Here is an 11,585-nt window from a genome sequence, read left to right on the forward strand (position 1 = left end):
CGCTCGTTAAATTCCAAAATCTTTGACAACTCAATCAAACTTTCAATTCTTTTTAACACCCTCCTTTCAAAATTCTTAATCCTAATTTAAAAAATTGTTCCTCACAAAATCTCTCGAATCATATCGATATATTGTCGAAAGTTCGTCCTTTTTATCGTCGTCTCATGTCCGTCCGAGCAAAATTCGTGTGAATGTGAATATGTGTTCATAAAATCAGCAAAAAAAAAAAATTATAAAATATAATATAATAAAATAAAATATATACAATAGAAAATAAAAAAAAATATATATTAAAGAAATATCTCTCACATCGAATTTTTGTGTTTTCTACGATAGAAAATTATTATTACATAATAATGAAGGTACCGAACAAACGGAACAAAACGAAACGAAATCAAATCGTATCAAAAAAAAACTAAAAAGACTTTTAATATCATCGTCCATTTATTACTTTTTTATCTTGTTTCTTTTTTTTTTTTATTCTTAATCTCTCTGCAAACGAAAATTCATCGTAAACGATCGGAACAAAAAGAATAAATTTTTTCCAAATTCTAAACTAAAGTTTCCATCCAAACAATCCTTCTACGTAAAATTCTAAATAAATTTTTACTTCTAGCCTTATCTTTCTTTCTCTCTCTCTCTCTCTCTCTCTCTCTCTCTTACTATTTTTATCTATCAGATTGGCCAATAAATTCGTACGATATTTTTCTCTAATTGTTAATAAAAATTAGACAAAAATTTTTACGAATTTATTGTAGCCAAATCAACAAAGAATTTTTCTATCTATCACTCCTTCTCCTTTTTAATCATATTCTCTCTCTCTCTCTCTCTCTCTCTCTTTTTCAATCTACTTCATTTCCTACCTTAAAATATCACATCATTTTAACTGGGCTCTGTTTTATCCGTGCTGCTCGGTCAGTATGTTCTGGAATCACTTCAACACAAGGTAAGAAAAAGTTGCAAGACGTCGAAGAACAAAAAAAAAAAAAAATTACAATAAAAAAAAAAAACGTTAACAACAAAAATTAAAACGGAAAGATTAAAATGAAAGGATTATTCGATCGAAAAAAAATTCAAAAAAAAAAACAAACAAAACAAACAAACATGATTTTTACAAAATTACAAAAAAGATTTGTCAAAAAGAAATACAAAAGAAAAAGAAATTCAACGAACAAAAAACGAAAAACTTTTGCGAGATAAAACAAACAAACAAAAAAATATTAAATAAATACAAAATATTACGTAGCGTTTTATAAGCGGTAATAGTTGCTGCTGCTGTTTGACGAATATTTTTGTGCATTTCGTATCTCTCGTATGTAATACATATGTATATACATCCTGCATCCAAATCTAAAGAAAGATTGCACTCGGTCAACAAAATTTCTCATTAAAAACGAACAAATTTACAAAATTATTTTATCGAACGTTTAATATAAATATACATATATATATATTTTTTAGAAAGAGAGATGGAAAAATATATTTAAATGAAATTAATTCGACAATGCATCCATCCATCATGAGAAATTGTTTAATAAGAAAAAAAAAAAAAAAAAAAAAAAAAAAAAAAAAAAAAAAAAAAAAAAAGAAAGGGAAGAAAACGAGTGCGATCTTTCGAAGTTCACATGTTAAGAAAAAAATAATACCAACCCGTTCAAAAAACCCCCTTTGTATCCTATTGTTAAATATATATATCTACACTCTATCTCGTTGCATGGTTCAGTTACCTTAATATTCCTACGTTGTGTTTCGTGCCTTTTACGTTGAGCTTCCGACTTTATGTTACTCGTATAAATAAATATATGTACGTTTTGTACGTATGTGTGAGATTAATGTATACGTCTTTCTGCTGGTGTGTATGCTAAATGTATGAATGCGAATTGTATGAATGAAATATATATGTATGTGCGTTTTTGTAAATATATATATATATATATATATCTGATAAATATAATCGAAAAATATGTAACGTGGTATGCAGATTTCGAAGTATCTGTTTCTCTCTTTCTCTTTCTATCTATCTCTATCTCTCTCTTTCTTCTATTTCTATCTTTTTCTATTTTTTCTTTTTTTTTTTTTTAATTTTCTATCTTTCTTTATTCAGTGCAAAAGAGGCACTTTGATTAGAAAACAAAGATGGCCGGCGTCAAGTGAAACCTCGTTTGAAAAAATATACGCAATATTTCGTGACACGAACGGGAGATGACATTTTCTTTCGAGAAACCACCCCCCCCCCCGTTGTGTGTGCACGCAATCGCTGAATTTTCAATCGAAATACTTGCCAGAGTTATTTATTCTCTTACTCTTTGTATTTATATATTTACATATTTTCTATTTTTTTTTTCTTCTTCTTCTTCTTCTTATTATTATTATTGTTATTATTAATATGATTTGTTGTCTAACCCTTCTTTCTCTATCTCATTCTCACTTTTTCTAAGCTGCCTTTAGAATTTTATACCTCTTTTTTCAATTATATTCCTCTTTAGCACTGACAAGCAAGAAGAACATTTAAAGTATCTAATATTATTATTATTATTATTATTATTATTATTATTATTATTATGTATGGAAATTCGTAAGAATCGAGTCGAGTTTTTAAACAATGCATTGCGCGATGTGCACGGTGTATAATTTTAGCGATCTCGCGTCAAGGATCTTGTCGTTCTTTTAAATTATATTATTATTATTAATTATTATATTAAAATGTTTAGAAAGAGAAAGTAATTATGTTTCTTTGATATTATAAACAATTATTTTATATGACTCGGATTTGAACGTAAATAAAAATCTCCAACTATTTTATAACGTTCATGTACCAACAATTAAATTTACTAACAAAATGGCAAGATTCGCGTATTTGTTTAAAAAAAAAAAAGAAATATATATATAAAAAAAAGGTACACCTAATAAATTCAAAAAATTAATTATTTCATTTAAATTTTAAAACAACGACAACATCCTTCGAACATTCCTCTGTATCATCTCATTCACGTATTCACTTGAAAAGAAAAACCAAAAAAAGAAAAAAAACGTATTTAAAAAAAAAAAAAAAAGAACGAAGTAAGAGAAGATGACAAAGTAAACACTCTGTAGTAGAATTTGAAATTTAGAATTAGTACTTAGAGAGAGTAATGCTTTTTTATTAATGGTAGTGTAAGAAGGAAAGCACATTGAAAGAGTAATCACCATTAGTTTAGACGTATTATATTATTATTTTTTTGTTTTGTTATGATATAACTAGAATAATAGAAAATAGTTAAAATCGTTAACATTATTATTCTCTAACAGTCGGTCTGCAGTAATACGTGGTCGAGTAGTCACGCACCTTGGTACGGGACTAATGGGAGTACGCGTTAGCACGAGTACACCCTTGGAAGGGTTTACCCTGACGAGAGACGACGGTTGGTTCGATTTACTGGTGAACGGGGGTGGTGCAGTGACCTTGCAGTTTGGCAGGTCACCTTTCAAGGCGCAAAGTCATATCGTCTTTGTCCCATGGAATGAGGTAAGCAAATGAAAAAAATAAAACAAAAAGATATAAGTTAGATCATTGATGTTTTAAAAATAATATCCAATGTAAATTAATATTCCTTTATTATATTTCATTATTATAGGTGGTTATAATCGACAAAATAATAATGAGTACGGCTGAAGAAAAACCACCGGTTCACGTGCCCCACGCATGCGCAGCTCACGATTACGATTTGATGAAACCACTCGTGTTGGCTACGTGGAAACAAGGTCTCCAGGGTGCTTGTCCTGATAAAAGCGCCATCTTAGCTGAATACCAAGCTATACAGGAAAGTTTGCAAATACCCGGAACCGGTTTAAATCTTGTATATCACAGCTCGAGAGTGGGAGGTTATTTATCGACGATACAAGTCCAATTGACACCGGAAACTATACCACCTACGCTAAGTCTAGTACATCTGAGAATCTCGATCGAAGGTATCCTTTACGAGAGGACATTCGAGGCTGATCCGGTGATCAAGTATACGTATCCATGGAATCGATTGAACGTTTATCGTCAACGCGTTTATGGCGTTACCACTGCCATGGTTAAGGTTGGTTACGAGTATAGCGATTGCAAAGACATCATTTGGGATGTACAAACCACTAAACTTAGCGGCCACGACATGGCAATATCCGACGTTGGCGGTTGGAATCTAGATATTCATCATAGATATAATTTCCATGAGGGTATTTTACAAAAGGGTGATGGTTCCAACATATATTTGAAGCACAAACCTAGGGTCATTCTTACTACCATGGGAGATGGTCATCAGAGACCTTTGGATTGTTACGATTGTGACGGGGAAGCTTGGAAACAACGTTTACTCGCACCGGTCGCACTTGCAACTGCACCGGACGGTTCCATTTACGTCGGTGACTTTAATTTGGTTAGGAAAATCTTGGTAGATGGAACTGTCAAGACTGTTCTTAGATTAAAGTAAGTATTAAACTTATATAACTCATACTATCAAATCAAATAAATGTATTATTAAATATGAATATTTGTTAATAATAAATCTATGTTTCTTTTTTTTTGTTTACAGTGCAACAAGAGTCTCTTATCGATATCACATCGCTATAAGTCCCCTGGATGGTATCCTATACGTTTCCGATCCAGAATCTCATCAGATACTTCGTGTACGCGATACTAACGATTACTCTGATCCAGATCACAATTGGGATACCGTTGTTGGATCCGGAGAACGTTGTCTTCCAGGTGACGAAGCACATTGCGGAGATAGTGCATTAGCTAAAGACGCTAAATTGGCATATCCAAAAGGTGTGGCGGTATCAATAGACAACGTTCTTTACTTTGCCGATGGTACAAATATACGAATGGTCGATAGAGACGGAATAATAAGTACGGTGATTGGTAATCACATGCACAAATCACAATGGAAACCGATTCCTTGCGAGGGTACTTTAAACGTCGAGGAGGTTCATTTACGTTGGCCAACTGAATTAGCGATCAATCCACTCGACAATTCTTTACACATGGTCGACGATCACATGGTACTTCAATTGGCTCCGGATGGTCGTGTCAAAGTTGTAGCTGGTCGTCCGTTGCATTGCGCATCACCTTTGTCATCCTTTGACACGGAACTAGCCACTCATGCCACTTTGGTGATGCCTCAGAGTATAGCCTTTAGCCCATCTGGAAACCTTTACATCGCTGAGAGTGATTCACAACGTATAAATCGTGTCAGAGTGATCGGCACGGATGGCAAGATTTCACCTTACGCCGGTGCAGAATCGAAATGCAATTGTCTTGAACGTGGCTGTGACTGTTTCGAAACCGATCATTATCTAGCATCCACTTCTAAATTCAACACGATATCGTCTATCGCTGTTTCACCCGACGGTGTCGTACATATCGGTGATCAGGCTAATTATAGAATACGTTCGGTCACGGCAAGCATACCGGATGCCAGCGACGCCAGGGAATATGAAATTTATTCACCAGATACTCAAGAGATTTACGTTTTCAATAGATTCGGTCAACACATTGCTACGAAAAATATTTTAACCGGTGAAACGGTATATCTATTCACTTACAACGTTAACAGCAGCAATGGCAAATTAAGTACCGTCACGGATGCAGCTGGAAATAAAATCTTCCTTTTACGCGACTATAGTAATCAAGTAACTTCCATTGAGAATACCAAAGGACAGAAATGTAGATTAAGAATGACTAGGATGTGGATGTTACACGAATTCAGTACACCGGATAATTACAACGTAACGTTCAATTATCACGGTCCCGCTGGACTTCTAGCCAACAAGCTTGATAGTACTGGCCGCGGTTATGTATATGATTATGATGAATTTGGTAGATTGACAAGCGTGGTTACACCTACCGGTAAAATGATCAGTCTAACCTTTGATCTTAGTCTTAAAGGAGCTATCGTTAAGATAGGACAAAACAATAGAAAACCTGTCTCGATGTTGATCAAAGGTTCTTCAGTTGTTACGAAGGTTGGCGAAGCTGAACAAAGAACAACAGTTCTTCCTGATGGTTCCGTCAGAATGGTTACACCTTGGGCTCATACCGTTAGCACGGATACGATGCCTTATTCGATTTTAGCCGAAATCGAACCACTTCTTGGCGAAAGTTATCCCGTATTGGCTAAACAAAGAACAGAAATTGCCGGTGATTTGGCTAACAGATTCGAATGGCGTTATTTCTTGAGAAAAATACCTGGTAGCAGGAGCCGTAACAGAGCTGTGGCACAAGTCGGTCGTAAACTTCGAGTTAACGGTGAAATCTTATTATCATTGGAATACGAAAGGGAGACCAATACCGTTGCCGTTTTCATGGATGATCGAGTCGAATTATTGAACATAACCTACGATAGAACTTCACGGCCATTAAAGTGGGGTCCTACGGATGGCGTATTTGCTGTTGTTGAATTAGAATATGATCGATTCAGTAGGCTAACCAGTTGGACTTGGGGTGACATTAGCGAAACTTATGGTTTTGACAGAGCTGGCAGATTATACGAAATTAAATATAGCGATGGTACTTCTATGGTTTATGCGTTCAAAGATATGTTCAGTAGCTTACCATTAAAAGTTACAACACCACGTGGAAGTGATTATTTGTTACAATACGACGAAGCTGGTGCACTTCAATCTCTTACAACACCACGAGGACACATTCATGCATTCTCACTTCAGACATCTCTAGGATTCTACAAGTATCAATATTATTCACCCATGAATCGACACCCCTACGAAATTTTATACAACGACGATGGACAAATACTTGCCAAGGTTTACCCGCATCAGAGTGGTAAAGTGGCATACGTTTACGATCACACAGGAAAATTGGAAACCACTTTAGCAGGTAAGTTTTTACTAAGAGACACCCGTATACAATTTCGAAAAATCTAAATTTAAATTGGAAACGAATTGTTATTTAATATTATCCCCCAAGAAAAAATTCATGTTTGCGAAATAGTTATTAAAAGATTTACCAAATGTTTATTGGAAAGCTAAAGATTTGTATAAAAATAATATTTTAAATAAAATATTATAAGTGTACAAAATCGAGTACAAAATTGACCCAAGGGTACTGGATAGCTCAAAAATTAGAGTAATTATTCGAAAAACGAAATACCCAAATTCGTGTCCCAATCAGGAATCGTAATAATGAACCGAAATAAATGAAATTTCTTTTAATTTTCAGGTTTATCATCGATACATTACACATATCAAGAAACAACAAGTCTAGTTCGTAGCATTGATATCAATGAGCCTAATTTCGAGATGCGTATTGAGTACAAGTATCACGCGGGAATAGTCAAAGATGAAAAGATCAAATTTGGAAGTAAAAGTGGCATGGACAATGCGCATTATCGATATCAATACGATGGAAATGCTCGTATATCTGGTATCGAGGTTGACATCAATGGGAAACAACTTCCTCAATTGCGATTGAAATACAATCAAAATCTTGGCGTATTGGAAGGAGTTGGTGATCTAAGAATTTATAGGAATATATTTAATAGATCGGTCATGCAAGATAGTAGTAAACAATTCTTCACCGTCACCGATTACGACGATCACGGCCGAATAAAAACAGTTCTTATGAATATCAGATCTTTGGACGTATTCAGAATGGAATTGGAATATGATAATAGAAATCGTATTAAAATGAGAAAATTGATGATCGGTAAGGAATCGTTAGAAAAGAAGGAGTGGTCCAGAATGGATAAGATCACGTACAACGCTGATAGTCACGTACTCGAAGTAGCAGACACGGATAACAACTGGCAATATGCGTACGATGAGAACGGTAATATCGTTGGTGTTACCGAACACAGTGAAAAAATTGTCTTAGGTTATGATAGCGGTGATCGAGTTGTTCAATACGGCGACGTGGAATTCAATTCATACGATGGTCGAGGATTCGTTGTTATTCGAGGAGAACACAAATACAGGTAAGTTTCTAATAATATAAAATCATCGTTTATTCTAATAAGATCAAATAGCATTCTAACATTTGGTATCATTTCAATAGATACAACTCGAGGGGTCAATTGATTCACGCATCGGAACATAAGAAATTCCAGATCTGGTACTTCTACGATGATCGTGGTAGGCTTGTATCTTGGAACGACGACAGGGAAAACATAACTCAATTCTTTTATGCTAATCCAAAAACACCGGATTTGATAACGCACGTACATTTCCCGAAATCATCAAAGACCTTCCGATTCCTCTACGATCAAAGAGATTTCTTGATGACTGTTGAAACATCCGAGCAAAGGTTTTACGTAGCAACTGATCAAAATGGTTCACCTTTGGCATTGTTCGATACAAATGGAAATCTCATCAAGGAAATGCGTCGTACACCGTTCGGAAAGATCATTAAGGATACCAATCCAGATTTTTACTTGCCGATCGATTTCCATGGTGGATTGTTCGATCCCAATACGAAATTGATTTATCTGAACAAGAGATTGTACGACCCAACCGTAGGACAATGGATGACACCGGCATGGGAACAAATGGCTAACGAGTTGACAACCCCAACGGATATCTTCATCTATCGTTTCCGTAATAACGATCCCATCAATTTCAAACAGAACGTCGAATACATGACAGACTTGGCCAGTTGGCTTAAACTATATGGTTACGATATATCATCGATGTTAGGTTCCGAGTACACTAAACAAATGGTTTACCAACCAAGCGCAACAATAACTTCGCCACAATTAACACCAGACTTCGGTGTAATGTCAGGATTGCAATGCATCGTCAATAGGGTACACGAGAAATTCTCAGATTTAGGTTTCGTACCAAAACCATTATTAAAATTGGAACCCAAAACAAGGAATCTTTTGCCACGAGTAGCACACCGTCGTGCAGTATTCGGTGAAGGAATCTTAGTATCCAGAGTAGGTGGTAGAGCATTGGTTAGCGTAGTGGATGGTGTTAACACCGTAGTCCAAGATGTTGTTACATCAGTATTCAACAATTCTTATTTCTTACCGTTACACTTCAGCGTTCACGATCAAGACGTGTTTTATTTCGTCAAAGACAATGCTTTGAAGATAAGAGACGACATGGAAGAACTACAACGACTCGGTGGTATGTTCAATGTGTCGACACATGAAACAACCGAACACGGTGCAGGAACGTGGAAAGAACTGAGATTACATAATCCAGACGCAGCCGTTGTTATCAAATACGGTGCTGATCCTGAACAAGAAAGGCACAGGATATTAAAACACGCCCACAAACGTGCCGTTGAAAGAGCATGGGAAATAGAAAAGCAATTAGTTATGGCCGGTTTTCAAGGTAGAGGCGACTGGTCCAAAGAAGAAAAGGATGAGCTTTTGAATCGTGGTACTGTTGATGGTTACGAAGGTGTCGACATACACAGTGTACACAGGTATCCACAATTAGCCGACGATCCTGGTAACGTTGCATTCACTCGGGATACCAAAAGGAAAAGACGAAAGAGCGGCAACAGACGTAGCAGAAGCCACAGACACGACTCGTGATTCGAAAGGACTACGCGTGCTCGGGAAATCCTTTGGGACTTGATTCGCGTGCCCGCGTGAATCTCATTACTTTTTTCTTTTTTTATTTTCCGCGTATGAGATTTATAAAATATAAAGTGTGTGTGGTGGCAAATAATTGAAAATGGATTATAATACTACTACTACTACTACTATTACTACTACTACTATTACTCGAGATGATATTATCTGATCTATCTCGCTATCTCTTCTCAACGCACTCGAACTTAGAACAAGAGGAGAAGGAGGAGGAGGAGGAGGAGGAAAAAGAAAATGAAAATAAAATATGAACGATAAAGTGAATAGATAAATTTTTGAAGGATCGAAAGAAATGATGGGATTTGGGGATTATCTATTATAATCCTTTTCTAATCCCCCACCCCCAAACCCAAAAAGAATAAGTCTTCAACAAATATTAGGGTTAATTAATTAATTAATTGATTAATTAATTATTACCTTATATGAGAAAAGAAAAGGAGGGAAAGAAAAAAAAAAGAAGCACGTTATATAAATTTGTATTCTTTATACGATTATATTATTATTCTCTTCTCGTTGCTGTTGATGACACAAATTCGTTTTGGAAATAATAATAATAATGAATAATAAATGAATAACAAATGAATAATAATAATAATAAAATAATAATAATAATAATAAATAATAAATAATTAATAATAATAATATTGATAACGAGAAAGAGGAAAGAGGGGATATTATTGTGTACAGTTATGATTGCAGTTGAAGATGATGGTTCAAAGTTTTTTCTCTCTTTTTATTTTTTTTTTTTTTTTTTTTTTTTTTTTTTTATTTTTTTTCAAATCGAACGAAGAGTAGTTACGCATATACTTTCAAGGTGCCGTCCGTGAGGAATGAAAATATCTCTCGAAGATAAATAAATTAACGAGTGCGTGATAAAGAGATCGTGACGATGATAAGAATTAAAAGAGTTAGAAAAAAAAAAAAAACAAAAAGAACACGAACGAGGATAAAAAAAATCATTTCGCAAAATAACAAACATACATACCAACAAACAAACAAACAAATAAATAATAAACTAACGTCGATCGCGTTTTAGAAAATTTCGATGGTGTTTCCTATGTGTCTGTCATCCCACAGGATTTTTAAATACGTGTAAAAAAAAACAAACAAACAAACATGTGTTGTGTATACTACTACACTCTCGCCCCCCTCCCCCTCACTCCCGATTATTCCGACGTAATTAGTATTTAAAATCGCGAGAGACACTTGTGTTCGTCCGATATAATTAAGAAGAAGAAAAAAAAAAAGAAATGAAAAGAAAAAAAAAAAGAACGGAAGAAGGAAGATAAAAAATTAACAAACGAACTAACAAACGATGATGATACGAGCAGAATTGACGATGGGAAATGAAAAAAAAAAAAAAAAGAAAAAGATAAAGGAGGAATTTAAAATAAGATGAAAAAAGAAAAAAACAAGAAAGGAAATTATGCGGAAGAAAAAGGTACTACCGCTGACGTCATTACGAACGTCAGATATTTTTAACATGGCGTAATATATATACTAATAATAATAATAATAATAATAATTATGTGTATTAGAAAGAAAGAAACGGAAAGATAAAAAGAGAGAGAGAGAGAGAGAAAGAGAAAGAAAAAAAGAACAGAGACAGACAGATATGCGAGAAATTGTAAATATAAAGGCTAATTAATTAATTAATTAATTAATTAATTAATTAAATTAATGGTAAAATAAATGTAGATAATATTATACATATGAACATATATAATTGCGTATCTCGAACGCGGATTATCCGTTTTCACGTTCTTTTTTTTTCTTGTTTCCTTGTTACTTTTTTTTTTTTTTCTTCCTTTTTTTCCTTTTTTTTTTAATTCTTTTCATCAAAACAAAACTGAAACTGCCGAAGAAGGAAGGAAGGAAGGAAGGAAAGGAAAGAAGGGAAAAAAAAAAAAGAGTCCCTAAACGATTTCCTTCCTTTTTTTTTCCTCTTGATAATTCAAGAAAGGAACGTAAAAAAAATACCACACACGAATCGCGATTCGGGCC

The 11,585-nt window shown here is 34.4% G+C and overlaps 1 protein-coding gene across 8 annotated transcripts in view; it reads left to right on the forward strand.

The window, feature by feature from the left end:
• The window catches only part of LOC106784441 (teneurin-m), a 299,650-nt gene extending 288,704 nt beyond the window's left edge, over positions 1-10,946 (forward strand). For 6 of the 8 annotated variants that reach the window (XM_014743974.1, XM_014743976.1, XM_014743975.1 and 3 more), the window contains 6 exons: positions 920-946; positions 3,289-3,505; positions 3,615-4,450; positions 4,557-6,859; positions 7,202-7,955; positions 8,036-10,946. In XM_014743974.1, coding sequence (XP_014599460.1) covers positions 920-946; positions 3,289-3,505; positions 3,615-4,450; positions 4,557-6,859; positions 7,202-7,955; positions 8,036-9,524 — 5,626 coding nt within the window. In that variant the 3' untranslated portion in view covers positions 9,525-10,946. The remainder of the gene's footprint in view (positions 1-919; positions 947-3,288; positions 3,506-3,614; positions 4,451-4,556; positions 6,860-7,201; positions 7,956-8,035) is intronic. The other 2 variants (XM_014743973.1, XM_014743978.1) reach the window with 1 other exon arrangement.
• Positions 10,947-11,585: the final 639 nt, after the last annotated feature.

Source organism: Polistes canadensis, unplaced genomic scaffold, assembly GCF_001313835.1.
Source record: "Polistes canadensis isolate GaletaPanama2010 unplaced genomic scaffold, ASM131383v1 scaffold_35, whole genome shotgun sequence".
NCBI classification, from domain to species: Eukaryota; Metazoa; Arthropoda; class Insecta; order Hymenoptera; family Vespidae; genus Polistes; species Polistes canadensis.